Source organism: Athalia rosae, chromosome 2 (assembly GCF_917208135.1).
Source record: "Athalia rosae chromosome 2, iyAthRosa1.1, whole genome shotgun sequence".
Taxonomy (NCBI): Eukaryota; Metazoa; Arthropoda; class Insecta; order Hymenoptera; family Athaliidae; genus Athalia; species Athalia rosae.
Window position 1 is genome coordinate 8,988,308 of NC_064027.1, and position 20,664 is coordinate 9,008,971.

Genomic DNA, 20,664 nt, shown 5'->3' on the forward strand with positions numbered 1-20,664 from the left:
TGTTAAAACAAATTTATAATAAAAACTACGACGACTCGTACAAATTACCAAATTTGTGACCACTTTATTCATGTAAAAGCTATACTTATTCATTCATAATATTCAATATCATTTTTGTCCATAAAAACATAAAGGAGAATGCACACGTGCGCTGTGTGACCAATGGGTATTTACAAAGGGCGTAAAAAATTAATTTGATTGAAATAAACTAGAATGAGTTATAATAGGCTTCGATTACTATATAAACGAGTTACATCGGTTTAGTATAATCTTTAATATTAATTAGCAATAATAACGACGATTAATGTTATTATTATTCTTATTATTATGATGTTGTTATTACTATTACTACTACTACTACTATTATGATATCATTATTGTTATTGTTATTATTATTATTTAAGAGTATGATGGGTTGTAGAATTAATTATCTACAATACTTGTCGATAGATATAAAATCACAAAATATACATAGAATGGACACGTATAGGTATGATTAAATCTTAGATATCCTATACATATTATCTTGAATAATGCAGCGAGCGCCCTTTATTATTACGAAAGTATTTGCTATCAGAATAGAGACTTATTTTATTCTTCATTTTTCATCAAATAACAATATTGGCAATACTGTTAGATTCACAGCGATAATATGAATCCGATTACTATGCACGTGTTAACCTCCGTGCTTTGCGACCAATAATAAATAATGTTAATTACAAGTCCAAAAGTTCGGACATTTTTGGATTCAATAGAAACATGCATGGCGAATGAACGTTTCTCCTGAAACAGTATTTTTGTGTGAAACACAAGAAGGTTATTACATACAATGAAGCTATACGTTAATAATATAATTATATATATATACACTTGTTAAGCGAGATGCACAATAATGCTTGGAGAACTTAATTAATCGGTTCTAGCACTCACGTTATGCTCCCATTATATACACAAAACTAATCTTTTTTTTTGTTTTTTTTGTTTTTTTCTATATATTTCAATGGCTAATTGCACATGTTTTGTGTCAAGTTAAAAAATCTGTCGTAACATGGATATGCAATGCAAACGAAAATTGGAACAAGCCAATATCTCAATCAATAGTACGACTCGATATCACTTAGCACACATCGATAAATTCAGTCTTCTCTCATTCTTACCTGACAAGACCATCTTTTGTTTCTTACACCCAGACTTTTAGACATCTAATTACTGACACATACAATCGCCCCCGCACATTTTCATTTTCGTGGGTTTATTATTTGTAGTTATAAAGAATACTATATACAGTTTGAGCATAAGAAGTCGCGCCCCAAATAGCGTGCAGTTATACAAATAATCAGGGCCACACTACTACGCTACGCGCAAACTGTAAAATTTGTTCGCATTTTATTCCTAGATCTTTTCCTAACAATTCCCATGAATCTAGGAAAATGTTACCAGATTCATGAGCATGCCATAGCAAGAGCTGAATGTGCTTCCAAAAATAATCCACCACCAAGGCTAGTAATTCAATCTCACCATGTGTCGAGAAGCTCCACAGTTATAGATGACTCATTGTAAGTTGATTTTCGCTACGTCTAAATTTCAATATTATTAGCACAAATCACTCATTTACTCAAGCTAGTAATAAATAAAACAGCTGGCGATAGCGACTTCATCTTCATCTTTCATTACATATTCTCATAGTCCGAAAGCTGCATAATACGTTACATTTTTGTAGCTGTTTTTTTTCTTCTCTTTGTTTCATCTCATGTTTACCTCGACTTCAGCATTCTTCCGTGTTCTATGGTATCGGGTAATGCATTTTGCTAGTTTTTGCAGTAGACCAGCACACTTTCAACCACTACTAGGCACCAATTTCGGTAACGCAGGAAGTTGAGTACTCACAACTTGTAGCTATGTATTGTATAAATTACACTCTATGTAGGAGGTGGGCACAAAACCTTCGATAGGTTGTGAAATACGACGCACACGCGTCCATCCATCACCCTGATCAAGCTCGATCATATAAAGTTCTTCTCCATCATACATCGGGATGGAACCCTCGCTCGTCGCTGCAAACAGGAGTTTATGAATCTCTCATAACTTAAGTAAGCTTAACGCAAGTAAAGTCAAACGTCACTGAGCGCTATATTTCGCTAGGATTATCTCCATTTTTAAACCCCAAGTTTATGGATGTAGGAACATATGAAATAGTAAAAGGTAGCTCACCATCAAAGGGGTAAAGTGCTCGACAGGTTCCTAAGGGTGGCTGGGCTTCAAGGTCGTCGAGGTAATATTCTTCACCTCCGCTTCCGGGTAGGGATGTTCGTGATGCCCCCAAACCGGACTCCGGGCTGTTCGTGGAACTGTGCATCAGTATAGTAAAGCAAGAGCTGTCTATCTATCTACTCTATTTTTCGTTACCTAACCCAATCTAATGATGTCTGCTGTGCGACAGTTTGTTGATTAAATAAAAGTTGATTTACAAAGAATAATGATTAAGTTTTTGAAAGCAATTACTATTCTCGATTAGAAGTGTAGAGTGAAGTACAATAGAAGACAATTACTCGTGATTTGAATTGATAACAAAGCTTACCCATGGATTGGTTGAGGTGTTCCAGGAGCACTCTTTTTATGCACTGGTTGACTAGTATTAACATTGCTAACACTTGAGTCTGAGGCAGATCTTGAGAGGCTTTCCTCTCCGCCAGAATGGCTGGATCTTCTGGAACTAAGTGGTCTTGTCGCTGAACCATTAGTTGTTGGCTTACGTGAAACTTGACTCGGACTAGAAAAAATAACGTTAGTTAATTAGACAGGAATTTATGAAAACTTTTTATGATATCTAACTATGATAAGCACCTCGATAAGTTTACACCAGCACGCATAGCTTCGTCAAGATAGCCTTGAAACTTTGTCATCTCTGTACCAAGCTTATCTAGCTTATGACTGGATTCATTGAGTTGACCCTCTATGCTCATCGGATCACCTAATGCGGGATTTTGTTCATAGACCCCCTTCATTTTCATAAGACCATCTCGTGCTGCTGTTTCTTGTTGAATTTTGGCCTGAATTTCATCGATCCGTTGTTGTAGGCGCTTTTTCCGTTGGTTAGGAGGCAAATCGCTACAATCCTCCTTTGCACCATCACCATATCCAGGCACATTATTCTATAACAGAAAGATGAATGATATTATCAAATGAACTACAGAGTGACGTTAGATATGACAAAGAATCACTCAAATAAGTCGTGTACGATATTTCAAAATAGTTGAAGCCAAAACTAATGTATACGAGCTGCATACTAGTTTTAAATCCATTAGGCATTCATAATCGGTTTTAAATTAGTGGGTAAACAACTGTTTGGAGATTTTACCCAAATTTTTAAGCATTCATAAGAATATATTAAGCGAAACGAGTAGCCAAATTTGGTTAAACTTCGCAAAAGTATAATTAACACAAATTTAAATTCAAATTTGCTTTGAGAAAGTACTCTGTTGGATTAAAAAAAAAAAAACAATTCTAAAACATGAGAAGCTTAATAACAGTTTTTGAATAATTTTGCGCTTGCAAAAATATTTACAGTTCCTGTAAACGAATTATTAGTGGAGCATTAGGTTTCACCTCAAGTTTCACTTATTAACAAAGCAGGTTTTAGCATCTGATAACTATTTTAATTATTAAATATTCTTTATTATAAAAGAGACAGACCTTTAAAGCAATGCACACCTCGATCAACTTCTGTCGTAAGCATGAAACAAATCACAAAAGCATGTCACACAACATGTCAACAGCGGTTACATGTTGTTTGTCATTCAGTAGGTTTGGGCATTTTCCATAGCAACTGACATATTGACCAAGTAGCCCTGCATATGACAGGGTAGAATATTGTTGTACCGGAGAATGCAAGAAACTCAGGTTGTACGTTTGATATTATAATTAAATTTAGATTTGACAGAAAATGCCCAATGACGATAATAGTGACGTATGTACGTGGCAAATGCGTTTCCATATTACAAACAATCGACAAGCAGGCAGCAATCGACTATGTGTACTTACTAAGTAGGATGGCGTCCAAATTGATGGGTTGCAGTTTGGAAACATGAGTGACCAGACAGACAAGTCGAACCATCCACCAAATTAAGAGAAAGTAATAGAAGAAATTAAGTTGCTATCATCGAACAGATATGTTAGAATGCCGCCAAACAAAGCAAACAAATAATGTCGGAAACTGATTACAAATGTAGACCTATTAAATGATAACTGGACCCCGGGAAAATTTCATGAAAAAAACTATTGAATTGGAACCAAAACGAACAATTGAACGTTAGTGAAATTTTCTGCATACAGTTTCACCTTCATACAATATATGGTGCGACCTGAACAGCTGACCAACAAGAGTGCAGTATTTTGCATAACATTAGAACTAATTTATTTATTTCTGAGCATGCTTGTCTTTTGTGCACTATCGAATAATTATATAGTGCAACGGTCATTCGTATGATTTATGACAAAATTAGTCCTTCATTAAATCGTTGTAAACAAAGATCTACATATTCATATACTGGTATGAAATGAAAACTGAAAGGATAATTTGTACGGATAACATGTTTAAAGAAAAACATTTAATGAAAAATGAAACACGGTTTTACCTTGTTACTACTGAAGATTCCAAAGAGACCGACACGTTTCTTTATCTTGCCACCAGAAACTGTTCCTTTGACAGTCAGATGATTATGTATCGGTTGCATTACTGGTTGAGATAACTGACTGTTACTATCATAGGATTTGGCGGCAGATAGATCCTCGAATGGAAAATCTCCAGGTGGTTGAAAACCGCTTTTATAACGTTCAATCACCAAGAGTGTGTCTTCTTTCTCGTTTATTTCATTTGCTGCTTTTTCTATCCCATCCAGACATTGTTCGATGATCGGAGCGACAGCTCTTTCAATGGCAACGGATTTTGTCATGTAGTTTCGCATGTTTTTCACCCTTTTTTCATCCAGTTCCTGTAGACAGTGTTGTATTCATACTATTGAGAACCTCTCAACCAAAATTTTGTAATGTAAAATAAGTTAACTTGAAACGCACTAATCATATTTCTAATAAACAGATAGGTCAAATATATGATGACAGACAGGTGCACATTGAACAACATAATTTTATATATTTCTGAAATATCATATCTCCATCAAAAAATTCTGCTAACATTAAACATTTTGTGTACATACCTGCAAATGCTGGAAAACTTCTGGCATTGCTGTGTGATAATGTAACGTTTGCATATCGTTTGTTTTTTGCAATTGATTCGCATACTCTGTTTTCGCTTCTTCACACTGCTGCGTTTTCACAGTCATGTTCATCCTCTGCTTTTCGACCTATAATTCAACATTTCTGGCATTAAATTAGACTCTATTAAGGCCTCCATATACCTCCAACATGGAAATCAACCTTTAAATCAACTAAAAATAACATTAAAAGAATATCGCACATTATTTTTCTTGTAAAACATTACCAACCTCAGCTCTAGAAAGATTAAGGTCTGCATCGGCACGCTGATAATTATCCAATGCTCTCTCCGCTTCACGAAAGGCTTTCTCGTAAGCCTTTCTGGCACGTTCTAAGTTCCCTATTTGTCCAGTGAGCGTTGCCATAAGTCTGGCACCCTCCTGTAAATGTTTCTTGCGATCCTCCTTGAAATCTTTCACAAGAATGGTCAACTCCCGAAGAACATTTGCCTGAAGATTTTCAGCAATCACTTCTCGCTGTCCAGCTTGATCGTTGACCTCATTCAATTCCAATCTGAAGGCACGGCAAGGACTGTACCTTTGAAAAAATATATTTGATATCAGTTGTTTCTGTAAAAGGCCAAATGCGATTGGCGATCTTAGAATCCTTGTCCCATCTTCACTTTGACAACAATTTTCAAAACAAATTACTTCTCAAGCATTGAATACAGTGCCTCAACTATGAAAAACTGTATCAGTTTCAAGATCAAGTTATTCATACAGTTAAACTGCTGACGGAATGTTATAATAATACAAGTTCTGTTTTACATCAAGTGTTTGAGCATAGCAGTACACTTGGCCAAAAATAAACTTGCAAACTTTATCCTATACGTAGATAAAAGCAGAAAAAATTTCATCATCCATTCAACAAATCTGCGCTGTAAGATTACAACACAGGCTATGAATTGCTATTCATACGTATGTATATATTAATTAATTGACTCACTGGTAATCTTCCTCCTCTTTTTTCTTCGGTTGGTAGGTCTTGACGAGCCTTCTGTTGAAATGAAAGAATAAATTTAATGGTAAGATGGTCAAAATTTCATGCATCGATAAAATTATTATATCAGCACCCAAACCTTAGATAATTATATAATGTATGTACATCATACTAACGTTCAATGTTCTAGGAACAACGGAGAGGTAGCAGAATTCGGGATTGAAAAAAATATTTGAATGTTCTGACTGATAGTAAAATTGTGTAACAAATTAATGTGCAATGAAATGAGGACAAGCAAAAAGGCTGCTTATCATTTCCATAACGCAGTCATATTAGAATAACATTTCACCCGTTTTTGTTACATACCGTCATATTATACCACACGAATAATAAATGAACATGAAATTTGATCGCCTATAATTAATCGTGTTAACTTTAATAAGTAACATAATTTTCAATATCAAGTTCTCAACAATTTTTAGTCGTCCGTTACATAAACCTTTTACTAATGTTTGAACATAACATAGAATAACACACAGGTCAGTTATGAGGGACGAATATAACTATAAGCGTAAATAAATATCGAGTAATAAAGTAGATTATCAAGTCGAGATGAAGTAGGTAGAATTTATACTTATAGAAAACGTCTTATACCGAACGAGAAATTAGAATAAAATATTTCGCACGGTAGTAGTTCGACTTTTCAGCAGCTGCGGAGTACATATTTAGTCAGCATATAATTATGGCAGAATCTAGGAAGCGAGCTACGCTTCGTGAACATTTATATATAGTTATACTTCGGCGTGTGTACAACCTGGAGAGAATAAAAATTATAGAAAAACTGTAGCACTGTCAGTGCATTCCACGCAAATAATATATAACTATACCACCTTGCAGTGTGATTACCTGTATAGGGTATATCGAGGGGTATATTAAAGAAAATGTGAACAAAATCAACAACGCGGTCAGTTATACATATCGCCTCATTGATGAGTTTTTGTGGTTTCTTGCTGAATTTTGTAATATGAGAAATCTCATGTCTCAACTCGGCCGAGTAATGACCCTTACGATTTTTTTTTTCTCTGTATTGATTTATCCGGATCTATCTCTGAAATTGATCGAGTTATCGCCAACTCTTCGCTTCTTGGAGCAGAAACATTGAGATATTTCGACGAGAAAAATTCGTAGCTCAATTTACTCAACGGATTCGTGTTCCTGGGATCAAAATACGTTAAAAAAGTGTCCTACAATCGATTTTAAAAATACTTAATTTTTTGCCCAAAAATTGAAAATATCCAAAGGGGTACCCCTTGGAATTTTGTCGATTTTGGACCAAAAAAAAATATTTCATTTTATATGCTATTCTGATGTATTTTGACCCCAGGAACCCGAATCTGGAAGCCAAAATTATCTATCTATAAAATTAATTGAGTTATCGCCAATTTTTCACGTTTTGGAGCAGAAAAGTTGAGATATCTCGATGGGACAAATTCTTAGCTCAATTTGACCAACGGATTCGTGTTCCTGAGCTCAAAATACGTAAGAAAAGTACCCTACAACCGACTTTAAAAATACTTAATTTTTGGCCCAAAAATCGAAAAAATCCAAAGGGGTACCCCTTGGAATTTTTTCAATTTTGGGGTCAAAAATCAACATTTTTTTTTATTGGGTTTTTTATGATATTCTTATGTATTTTGATCTGAGGAATCCCAATCTGGAAGCTAAATTGACCTATCTATCAAATTGATCGAGTTATTGCCAATTTTCCGCTCTTTGGAGCAGAAATATCAAGATATATCGATGACAAAAATTCGTAGATTTACAAAAAAAAAACTCATAACATGCGTGTGAATTATGAAGATGTGAAATTGAGAAAAGATTACGGGACAAAAATTTAAACGAATGAAATGAAATACGGCGCGCAATGCAATCTAGTTTGATTAAAAATTTTGTTCAAGTCAAGTTGACGTGAAATATGTTAACTAAACTTCAACTCCCCACAAGTTGCACAGTGCATGATAGATGAATGTGCAAGATTTGGTACGATGAAAATATTATAGTAGATGCCATTCAGAGAGAGGGACAAGGAAGCTCTTTAATATGATGTTATAGTGAACCGAATAAACCGCCAGCAACACTCGGTCTTATACTCTGGAGTGCAGCGTTTAAAATTATCCTAGATACTATACACGTAATTCTTTAATCTTAATTGAGAAACGACATAAGTTTATAACAACCGGATATATCTCCTAGAGAAATAGAACCTTCTTGATTAATTTATGAATATTGATTATGTTATATTGAGTTACATTAATATTACATTAAATTAATATGTGAACAGGTTATTACAAACGTCAACGAACTATACGTTTACTCAGCAGGAATGTTTCGCTTTTGAAATCTACATGGTTAAATTTCTGGGTGGGGGCAAAAGCATAGTTTTTTTTGATAATTACATACCTGAGTTTTGCGGCATATTCGACTTCGATAGCACATCGATCGCGCACGAAGTGTCCATATCTTTCCAGGAATTCTATACCTTTTTGCGTGTGCAACGAGAGATTCTCGTACTGGTCCTGAAATAGAAAATAGATAAATGACGTTTATTATTTTGTTATGTGTAGGTATATAATATCAGCAATCTCTTTTTTGACGAAACTCATTTTCTCCAATTCTCAAGGCATCGTGAACCCGTTGGACGGCCCTGTCTCCACATGCCTATGCATGCAACTTTTATGATCAAACAGTTACGTGTTCCATATATTTTTTTTTTCATTTATAACGCGAGATTCACCGCTTATAGAAAAAAGTTATATAGATCCAATTTATAAAAATAAAATAGAAATATGTAACAATGTTGATTGCGTGCTATACCGTACACGAGAACCTCAGAGAGTTCAACGACCGAATAGCAAATGAAAGAGACAAAACAGAAAATAGATATACTAATAGTGCCGTTAAAAAGTTATTGAAAAGCTGCGAGGAAACCAAATCTGGCCAGCTCAAATTCAATCGATCGTTCGAATATTCCTTTTGTTCTATCCTCATTTTTTCTTTTTTCTTCTTCACAGGTTCCGATCAAAGTAAATCTTGTTAATTCAGCCCCAATAAACTCCGCACATATAGAAAAACTAAGCTTAATCTAGAAAACATTCAACATACTCGCGTTAAAATTCTTATAAATACGTATAATATGGTTAAGTATACTATAAGGGTGCGATTATTTAAACATATATTCAGGGATAACCGAAAAAGAAGAAATTCTTCAAACTTTCATGATTTATTAATTGTTCCTTCTATCATAAAATTGACAAAAACTTATGTAAAATGATTTTGTAAAATTGAACGAACGCGAAATTGAAGGAATTATTTTTGCAACGAAACTATACGGGGCGCAGCATGCGAATTATGACTATGCACCGTGTGCATCGAGTAAAATGCTCAGTGGAATGGTATAGGTAAGAATTGTTAGCAAGGTAGCATGAAAAGTGAAACTATACTAGGCAGTATAAATGAGTAATACGTGGTTGGTCGCAGAATAACGTAACAAAAGTCAAATCTGGACCATCGCACGAACGTGTAGCGTGTAATGGTCTCGTAGCTGACAACGAGAGAATGAATAAGTAGAAGATGAGTGGAAGAAAAAAAGAGTATGAGAAAAAAAGATTCCTCACTTTTCTACGTTAGATCCACATAACGGCAAATCTCATAATACACGCGTAGTGTAAAGTAGATAAAATATTAATGAGCCTGAGCTTCACCGGCATTCTCAAAATCTACACTGACACGCGATAAACGCGGAAGATTTACTATTCAAATAAAGGAGAAAATTAAAAAAATAAAAGAGAAAAAGACCGTTACCCTAATTTGAGCGTTTCTTGTTAAAAGATTTGTACAAATCGAATTTCGTAAGTTAATCAGATTTTCGATATAATTATACACCAGCTCTGCGACACGAATATTTTTTTATTCGCTGCGTCAGCTTCTATACATGATCGTGAATAATATAACGGCTAATACATATGTTCGCTTTATGTGTATACATGATCTCTAAGTACACATACGATATCAAACAAAAAAATGGTGAATTATAAAAAAAACAATTCAGAGGCCACACGATATTTGAAACTAATTACAAAATATAGTACATACATATCGACAGTTTATTTTATAAGGTCATTCAGTTTCAGTGTACTCGTTACAAGTATAGTATGTAACTAGGTAAGTACATAAACATGTTGCATACAATAATACGTTACTATGATATAAATTCAGATGGAAAATAATCAAGGACGAATTGCACACGGCCAATACTAGACATAGCGATTTATCTTTTTGCGCTACTCCGTACGTACGTACGTGACGTTGGAATATCTTACTTTCATATCGATGATAAAAACCTCCGTACAAAGGCCTCTGTAAAATTTATCGTACGAATCCGTATACGTGGTGAACGAACAGCAACGTTACAATTCGTCTGTCTCTAGCTCTCGGTTCGTAATGAGAAAAAAAAATTCGAATGCACGATGTACGCGACAATTGAGGAGAAACTACGTGTCGCAGTAATATTCATTGCCTCGAACAATTATTCTAGGCGAATATTTCGAAAATCATTACTGGCTCGACAAAATTACTAATTTATAAATAATATCCTCCGAGAATTGATTTATCCTAAGCGAAAAACGCGTCTGCCGTGATGTGTTCGAATCATATTGATAAAAATTCGCGGTCAGCCGGAGCGATTTTTTAATTCAACCAATAAAACTGAGGCATACGTGCGCTGAGTACAGGGCAAACAATGTTTGTGTCGGAAAAATGATGTCGTGTCATTCGTCTAGCGCTCCCCCTTCGGCGGACCTGCATGTTTGCGGCGCGGCTTGGCGACTTTGTTCGATAAACTTGACCCTAATGATGTTAAAAAAATGTAAAAATGACACCCTGAATTTATCCCCTTTCAATTCCTAGCGCGTAATCGGAACCAAATGAACCGTACGAAGTCCACCCAATTGCGAATCATTAGGTCCGATCGTGTTCGTTGTAAAATTTAAAAACTATTTTTTTACTTGCACACCCATTGTGCGCGCCTAGCTCACACAGATAGGTATAAATTTTTTTGAAAACTTATCCGGCGATTGACTACGTATAGTCAAATGAAAAACCGTTGCACGAATCATAATGACGAAGATGGACGACGACGACGACGACGACGACGGTGATGACATACCCAGTGATTCCCGACAAACCTGATTCATAAAAATTCCACAACATTTGAAGAAGAAAAAAAAAAACCCATATAACTTAAGTCGCTCTCATCTTACATATAGTATGATAATATGAAACCATAAAAACCAGATTTTCGCTCTAATTTCCTTGTCTTTCTTTTTTTTCTCCTCCTCATTTAATTCATGGAACGTACGCACGTGCGTACACATGTAGATTGTTTCAATAAATTACACCACGCGAAGTCGTATGTAAAAATAATATCGATGTAGCTTGTCATCTACTATGTCTATATATCTGTAATACGTCTATATCGTCACGGCACGCGTAAATACATACCTAATAAATACGTGATGACGCGTGGGTAGGCATAAGATGCCTACATAAAATTAAAGAATTATTTAAAAGTTCAATCACGTTGAATAGACGCGGACGCGTAATGGTACAGGTATACTATGTAATGTACCCGCTAAGCCGTAAAATTCGAACTTCGATCAAATGTTCCGCACGGCTGAAATGTATGAAAAACAGATATAACGGGGAGGTAAAAGTAAGCTTTTGGGGTGTAACGAAAACAAGTGGATGCATTATGAGTCATTCAAGAGCCACCCTATCGATCCCGCACATTTCTATGTATAGGTATCCATAGTGTGTACATAGTATTGGATACATGTATAGGTAGGTAAACCTCAGTTCAATGCCACCGACTCTTCCGTCTCTGAAAACCACTCCGATAACTATTCAGATCGTTATTATTAATGTTATAAATGAAACAAAATCTGAGGGGTGCGAACGAACTAAAGTGAAATGACATATGCCAATGATAAATATCGTCGTTGTAAAAATATATGAATTACATACAAATAATTATTTATCCATCGCACTATCTATTTACTTTATCTTTTCATAAATAATCTACATTAGAAAATCGAGCAAAGAAAACTTATATTATCGGTGGATATAAATTCCGCGTAGATGAAATTATAAAGACAGAAAAAAAGTAGATATGAGATTTTTTTTGCCGAGTCGTTTTAAGGTTTATTTGTTGATGCCTCATTGCAGTTGTATATTTTATATTCCATGACGCAGAATTTTTTAAACCGCGCAGTTAGATTGGATGGTCAGGGATCAAGAATGTTTAATCTATTACCCGTAATTGATCAAATGCCTACATACATATGTACGTGTGTACGGAGGGAGTTTAATTTTGTTGAGTATATGTTTATATATTCGGTACGGCGCAGCTGATGACGACGATGAAAATGAAGATTTTGATTTTTCTCTTTCTTCAAATACTTTCTGTTGAAGAATTATATTTATTCAGATACTACAGCGAGGGAATAAGTTATGTATACATAAATGTATGCTGCAGCGATGACATTACCGTACAGAAATTAAACTTCGACTAAAGGTTGGAATAAATTCTTATCATTCTACATCCTTCTACGATATAAAAATCAAAGATAACTTCCGACAATGTGACGACATTATGTTATACGTACAAAATGGTGTGCAGTGCGTTTCACGCGTATGAATGCGTGTTTCGGTAGTACATGTATAATGACAAAATGAAAACGGCCCGGTTGATGATTCATGAATGGAAGAGCAGTAACACGGATCGAAATTTAGTGATTCATAAGTATAACATATCTAGATAGTTGTACAAAGATTGGCGCGATGCACCCCCATATTATATCGATACCGATCGAATAAACCAACGCTTTTATACCCGCGACCGAATGTTCAAATGGATTCCTTTCGAGTTACAAGTATACGTTTGTAAATTGTCAAAGTATATAAGTATATTGGTGTAATCGAGTTTGTCATCGCAGTAATCTTAAAATGTATAAAACATTCATTCTCTGGCTTCTTACACATTACGGTGTAAAGCACAATGGACTACTATACGCTGATCATGACCTGGGGCAACAGACACGAAGGAATTTACACGCGTTTTATTCTCGTTGTGCAGGTTACTTCACTGGCGTCGTGTCAGCTGTTAAAAGTTAAAAACGGGTACGTCGTCGCTTCGCTACGTAGATCAAAGAAAATGGAATGAGAAAAAAGTATTCACACACCGGGAGTATGTCGTCTACAAGATTTCCCAAAACTTTTGTTGCATTCATATTCGATGGATAAATGAAACAGGTGATGTTTGAAGTTGAAGGACACGCGAACGATATAGGCGTGGCTACTTAAATTTCGATCCGCATTCAATTCGTGTAGTTTTGGATCAACGGAAGATTTAATAGTATTTACTATGTATAGCTTGATGATACATAAGAGTTGAATAATATATACAAGGTGGAATAATATCGGTGAAAGAATGTTGACAAAAAAAAAAAAAAATAGTAAATAGTCGATAGCTATCTTCTTTCCAGCTTTCATGTTTCGGAATTTTTAAGCCCGGCGATGGTACCGCATACTTCTTATACAGAAATTTGTGACACACGAGCTGCCAGCCCTGAACTTCAAATTGTCCGAAGTGGTTTTCAGCCGGTTGGAAAAGAACTAAACTTCGCATGTCCGTGGGTGGAAAGTTAAAGTCTTTGGTAAGGCGATGCGGAATTTTTCTCTTTTATTATTATTCTTTCATCTCCAATTTACACGTCCTTGATGTTGGATATACTTGTACGCCTAAATATCTTCGTATCTGTATATTATACGCGTGCATATTTTACGCAGAGCGAGGAGAACCTGCCCCGCCTACACCATGCGCCAAATTTCTATAAATACTCGAGGGAGAACGCGCGGAGCGAAAAAGTCCAAAAAATATATATTGGACGGGATAAAAGCAGAGAAGAGAGAGGCGAATAGAAGTTAAGACGAAGAACTGCAAGTGTATGTCTATAATGCGGGAATAAAAATATTCCGAACTGATCTTGAAATACTTCATACGCCACGGTGCGTCGTACTTATTGGATGTCTGGTGATATCGTAAAAATCCATCAGCAGACCAGCCAGTTGCAGCAGAAAACCTTTGATTGCCCCTTTTTCTTCGATTCGCTTCATAATCTCAAACGTCAGAACAAAATAACCGCGGTTGGTTTTACCGACCGACTGATTCGATTTTGCGATAACCAACGTTTCTACGTTGCAAAGAAAGCCCACGAGGTTTTCATATCAAATCGCGATCAATATCCTGATTACAGATATAAAACTTTTCATAAATTCAATGAAAAGTTGATCTAGAAAACAACAAAATGGCGGGGAAACATCACAAGTATATAAATTGCATTTAGAATTAATTAAGATACCAAACCACCTCGAGCGCAGAATTTTTTCAGCGATTCTAAAAAACTTGTAGACTCTTCTAATTTTGGATTTGCTTTGTAGAAGCATATAGGTAAAGTAGCTAAGTTATATATACGAAGCTAGGTATCTTACGTTACATGCCTCCACTTGGCACACCTGCCGAGAGGTTGCATTTTTTTCCGAGAGACGTTCTCAAAATGAGAGCGAGTGCAGGTTTCTTTATAAAATAGTCGGGCGTCGTCATTTCGTGCGACGCGCACTTATCTCAGATTTGATACAAATGTAAAAATAAGAGAGAAAAATTCGAAGTACAATAGTCAAATGAGTAGAGTAGGTATAATTATTGAAATTGAGTTTTCATTGTCCAAAAGGCGTTCACGCTGACAAAATATGAGTTACTCGACGAAAACGACATAAATAAAACGGCCAGCGAGAGAGAATCGTACAGGTTACTAATGCCGATAAGAGTAGAAAGAGAGATAAGATAAATATATACATATATATGTGATCTGAATCGTAGAATTGTTCGACCGTTCAATATCTCCCGACTCTCTACAGCAAACGGTCGTATGCATGTACGTACCTACATAGCAGGAATAGAGGCTAAGAAATGACATACAATCATCGCACATACGTTGTTTGTATAAGTGATACACTAATGCACGCCCATGATACACGTATGCGTTTTATTTTAAATATAACGTAACGTAGAAATTTGAATACATATATCGTAAACCGGAAGTACGAGAATTCCACGAGCTGAAGTATGATAATGCGGTTAAAGACATCGTTCCAATAGCTGCAGGCTTCGCTCGTGTGTTGACACCGTTAAGAATACGGCTTAAATGTCAATCGCGAAGAGTCGTTGCGATAAAATCATCGTGCTACTCAAATAATTAAATATATTTCAAGTTCATACCACGCATAAATTACAATATCATATACAGAAATAGGGAGAAAAATTACGGTACCACTTTCTCATACGAGTTTAAAAATGATGCCAGAAACAATCGTTACAAACAGTTGCGATAACTTATAATTGTATACGAAAAACGATACCGAAAATAATAAATAAACAAAAAACAAACATGCAAAACGAATAAATGATTATTCCGATGTCAGCTAGAAAGTAACAAAACAATTTATGCATTCTATCCTGAATTCTCATCAGAGGCCCGTTCTCAGATAGAGGTATAGTGTAAAAGAAAAAGTTTACTGAATTCTCAGAACTGTGAATACATAAAACAAATATGTGAAGCAAAGTAAAGCCATGACACCACAACTGACCGTATCTGTTCGCTGCTTCTAAGGATTAAGGACGTGACGTATTCAACTATATAAATACGGTTACTCCCCTCAGTTGCAATTACTGAACGGATCATACCGTAGAAGGTGATTAAATATTTGCTTCAATTCACCCATCAAGGATTGTCAAGTAGCGCACGTGGAGAGAAAGTCGCGACAGAAGAAATGAAAATTAATGAAATGAAGAGAAAAAAAAAAGAAACGGAAAAGACAGGGGGATGCTAATATGTATGGCACGTTGTGTGGGAAAAGTTAAAAGAAAGTGTACGTTATGCGTATCATTGATCTATGAATTCGTGGAAGGAATAATACTACGGTAGAACTGCAACGAAATCAATTGATTTGGATTCTTACGCGCGCCGTCGTCGTGTCAAGATTGGATGGAATTCTGACGCATAGCTATAGCTGCCTGGACCCTGCTGCTCGATTACTCGTAGACAAAATGAATTTTTTTTTTTTTTCAATTCATTAGCCACTTAACGGTACCGATAGAACAGACAGCGAGTGGATGAACGAAGGATCTATCGATCGAGAGTTCAAAATCGTACGAATAGGTGTGAATGAATGTTAATTTATAAGGTGGACCGTGCGCGTGATATCTCGGCAATTTGAAATAGAACAAAAATATTATTGCTAAAATGGAAATAAATTATGCGAGATAATTGGCAGTTTGTTGGATTTAAGGTAGCACTGTAAAATAGCATGACATATCACGGTGGTGATCTATAAATAAGAGTATGACTCACTGGAGAGCATGAATGAAATATTGAGTGAAATTCTTGGGGGAATATAACGGAGTAGTATTGTGTGTATAATGAGGATTATTGTATGTAAAACGTTGGATCTGGGACTGTCATTGAATGTTGGTGACGAAGGTAATTGAATAGTTAAGAATGCAGGTAATGACGCGTTGGAATTTACGCAAATGTTGAAATAAAATGATACACTTTGTAATGGTGAGATTGTCATTGAATGACAGCATTTCGAATTGATCATCAGCCAACTATCGGAGCAGTCTCGGACCAAATTCGTCGGTCGAGTGGTTAAATTGATGAAAAATTCTTGGGCAACCTATCGAGAACTAAAGAATAGTGCCCGGGGCTAGTAACTGAAAAGGTACGGGCCGGCCACCGAGTCCACGAACTGGTTTTGAAGACTGCAATATAGCAAAATCGCGACACAGAATTGTAGAATCTGACTGGACTGGCCGAAAATCTTACCCATAACTCGGTGCCCCAGCTCATCTTTGCGGCTGAAAAGCCTTGAGAGAAATTTACACGACACTTCACATAGAGAGACACTAAAATTTCGGTTAAAGCCGATTTAAATTTCCTCTAAAATCCATAAAATTCACTTATTATTCACCCACATTTACGGAAACACCTTCAACATGTCCGCCTGTAACCACTGGCTCGACTGTCTGTCGAAGACCGCCCGGAATTGAACAACCGCGCCACCTTAGGTAAATTTAATGTACTCCATTTTCGTATTTCAAACACTTGAACCCGGGCAGCCAACGGCCAATTATAACGTCACAAAAATAAATTTAAGAAGCTAGTATCTTTCCCTTGGAGCAAAATTTCATTGGCTCTTCCATGGCGTGGCTTTCTAGGGACAACAAATGATAGCGATTTGCTTTAAAGAGCCATCGATGCCAAACGACACCAAGGTCACTGACCAAGGATCAAGGTCCACAGACCATGCAAATGTCATCACGTCGAATACTTTGCAGTATTTAAATAAGGGTTTTTCTAATTGAGGTCCTGACTGTACTTGTACTGAATCCATTAAAAATTATTGCTTTTTCAATTCTGATTTATTGTATTTCTGGGAAGTCGGAGTCACTATGGTTGTGCATCTATGTCTAGCCAAGTTGTTATGAATTAATGAAAATATTTTGAGTGTTACGTACATATTCAGACCAAATATACAGAGATTAAAAACACACCAAAAAATATATTTTTCATAATAAATGTACTGCCATATATACAATATTATAGCAATAGTATAAATTAGTTCTATTATACTTTCACGTATCTGCAAATAGTAAAACTGCTGCTTCCAAGGCATTTCGGTCACTCCACTTTGTCTAATAGGTATCATTTTGATGTACATTAGAGGTGTTCAGCGTTGTTTAAACATTGTCTCGTTAGTCTAAAATTCATTTACTTGTGCACAGCACTGTGCTCGACGCTCAAGGTTCCCAGTTCTGAAGTTAAAATGGTTTGAGCCAGAGTAACTTATACGGGATTGAGAAATTTAACTTTATGTTGGTGATGATTTGGTGGTGACAATAATGATAATCGGTAGGTCATCTACCATTTTTTCTTATGCTCGTCCATTGAAACGCCGCCAGGCCCCAAAGATACGATCATCAAGAGGCCTCCTATCACCGATAAAGTCTGGAACAGAATTCAAAGTTAATTATCCAACAAAAGTAAAAACTAAGCTATTCAATTGACCGTTGGGCTGGATATTACCTGGAAGAAGTCATATTTGAGAAAGTCCCTCAATGGTTTATAATCTGGAATGGTCCACCATGCGTTGTGATACAAGTTGAGAGCAGAGAGAAGTAATACGAGGAGTAATGCACTAAGTTTAGTCTTGTATCCAATAGTGACTAAAACCATAAGAATACTCCCAAGAATGTCTTGAAGTATTTGGAGGAATGAAACTTCGAATCGTATGAGCGTAATGAACATAAAAGCCAGCAACACTCTTCCAGCTAATTGTAACAAATTCTTGGGTTTATTCTCGCCCAGAGTCGGAACACCTGCGAAGAGGGATCTTCCCTCGACTCTTGATTCGGCTAGGACCAATAACAGTGCTCCGATAAGAGCTAAATTCCTGAATAAGAATTGTAGATCCCAGAGAATGCTGTAGGCAAAAGTTTGAAGAACGACGATGAAGAATAATGCTCCACAAGCTATGCTGACCCGCCATCTGGCAATGACCATAACACAGCCTCCCAGCTGCCCGATCAAATTAATCAGGACAAATAGAGTAGCCAAGAATTTTCCGCAATTCCAAGACATATCCATGTATTCTCTTTGCTCAGTCCATTGAAACCACATTCGTAAGCCATCTTCCAGAAATGTTGCGATAAGACACAACCGGGCAAGTGTGGGTAACACGTGTTTTCCATTTCGTATCACCTGAAATCACAACATACCTCAGTTGACAAAAATTATTTAAGTGAATATTTGCTAAGAGGTGTGAAGTTTGCATGGATTTAAAGAAAATTTTCCTTCACACTGATCACTTGAAAAGTTGGACGAAGATAACCAGATAAGCTATCAGTTTAAGAATGCTTACAACAAAATAGGATAATTTTTAGATAATTCACAGATACTTGATAGTTATGAATAATTTTTTCAGAAGCGATAGGATTTATCTTCACTCTCTGTTTTTCTTGTACAATCTTTGACCTTAAATGTGTTATTGTTTTCAAACGACTGCATATTTTTTTAATCATCCAATTGGGCATGTACAGATTTTGCAACATGATTCCATAGTTGCATTTTTTAATTTTATGGAAAAAAGCACTTAAAACTACAAAATATGCACCGCAGGTAACTGGAAGCAAATGGGTTATCTGAAAATTTAACATATGCTTCAACAGTTGACACGAAATGCCCTTGGATCCTACGTCCATTATGCTCCTTATGTTTTTCTATACTGTGATTTGTTACTGTGAGCACAGAACTGTTAGATTCGAAATAATTATGTACAAATAAGGAAGTTTCACACATACCTAAAAATTCATTAAAAGAGAACCTTTCACATATATGTCATGATGTATAACACTTGAATGATTTTATGTTAAAATTATACAATTAGGTGATATTCAGAAGTCAAAGAAGGCTTCAACCCTTAATTGCATGTGCTGGCAAATTGAATTCTTATCTGCTCAAAACACATGCTAGAATCTAATTGTAAAGCTAGCCTAAAATAGAGTAAGAAAATTATTGTGACTAGAATCTCGAACCTGCATCTGAAACAACGGACTACAAAATTGTTTAAAAGTATCTCAATGTCATCTGAACGGGTTTCGGACGTTCAGTGACATTGAATAATTATTAAAAATATACCATGTCAAACCAATAGGACAACGTTCAAGCATGACCCATAGACACGTTAGTTCATAGTCAGTTTGATGAAGTTAACAAATTAGCTTGATTTCATTTGCGAGGTCGACTTTGCACCCTGACAAAGAATGAGAAAATTAACTACAGCAAATATCACCTGTAAATATATGAATATCTGTTAAAATATGTGGGCCAAACTAACAGACCGCAGCGATGACGTTGACAGAAGAACCTGACAATCGGAGCGAAATTTTAGTGAAAATATAGATTAATAATAAATCAGGATATTGAACGAACAATTATAATTATGATTTTATCGGGTTATTAAGTTATTTCACCTGATCGGCGATCTCTTCGGCTCTCGAAACCACCTCTTGTTGGATGACCATCGTGTATATTCATAAAACCACACACACACGACACGACTCGCGACTCGCGAATGATGTGATGTGGAGAAACGTATTAACCGACGACTTCCGGTTTACTGATACACCCGTACTCCAGCACCGTGCCGTGCGCCGCAATTGATTCTTTTCGAAAACTTACAGTCATCGTTTCATTTCATTTAAATCTTAATTTGATTACT

The 20,664-nt window shown here is 36.0% G+C and overlaps 2 protein-coding genes and 1 long non-coding RNA gene across 6 annotated transcripts; 1 reads left to right on the top strand and 2 right to left on the bottom strand.

The window, feature by feature from the left end:
* Positions 1-44: 44 nt before the first annotated feature.
* Positions 45-17,427, bottom strand: LOC105683961 (formin-binding protein 1-like). Of its 4 annotated transcripts, none has more exons than XM_048649755.1 (11): positions 17,211-17,427; positions 8,671-8,786; positions 6,217-6,267; positions 5,502-5,808; positions 5,214-5,360; positions 4,635-4,991; positions 3,694-3,723; positions 2,845-3,152; positions 2,579-2,770; positions 2,212-2,336; positions 45-2,054 (listed from the first exon to the last, which is right to left on the bottom strand). In XM_048649755.1, exons 1-11 carry the CDS (start codon positions 17,232-17,234, stop codon positions 1,897-1,899), a joined length of 1,815 nt encoding a protein of 604 aa, XP_048505712.1. In that variant the 5' UTR covers positions 17,235-17,427; the 3' UTR covers positions 45-1,896. The 4 variants fall into 4 exon arrangements, with proteins under 4 accessions (XP_048505712.1, XP_048505711.1, XP_048505715.1 ...); XM_048649754.1 differs by having other exon boundaries at positions 2,212-2,348; XM_048649758.1 differs by lacking the exon at positions 3,694-3,723 and having other exon boundaries at positions 2,212-2,348; positions 2,845-3,119.
* LOC125499850 lies at positions 8,793-15,465 on the top strand. Its single transcript, XR_007276871.1, has 3 exons — positions 8,793-13,274; positions 13,403-13,982; positions 14,116-15,465. It is a non-coding gene; the product is annotated as an uncharacterized LOC125499850 (long non-coding RNA).
* Positions 17,428-17,787: 360 nt separating the features above from the next.
* LOC105684537 (surfeit locus protein 4 homolog) lies at positions 17,788-20,623 on the bottom strand. Its single transcript, XM_012397953.4, has 3 exons — positions 20,417-20,623; positions 18,471-19,145; positions 17,788-18,392 (listed from the first exon to the last, which is right to left on the bottom strand). The coding sequence occupies exons 1-3, from the start codon at positions 20,465-20,467 to the stop codon at positions 18,306-18,308; spliced, it is 813 nt and encodes a 270-aa protein (XP_012253376.1). The 5' UTR covers positions 20,468-20,623; the 3' UTR covers positions 17,788-18,305.
* Between the last annotated feature and the right edge of the window lie 41 nt (positions 20,624-20,664).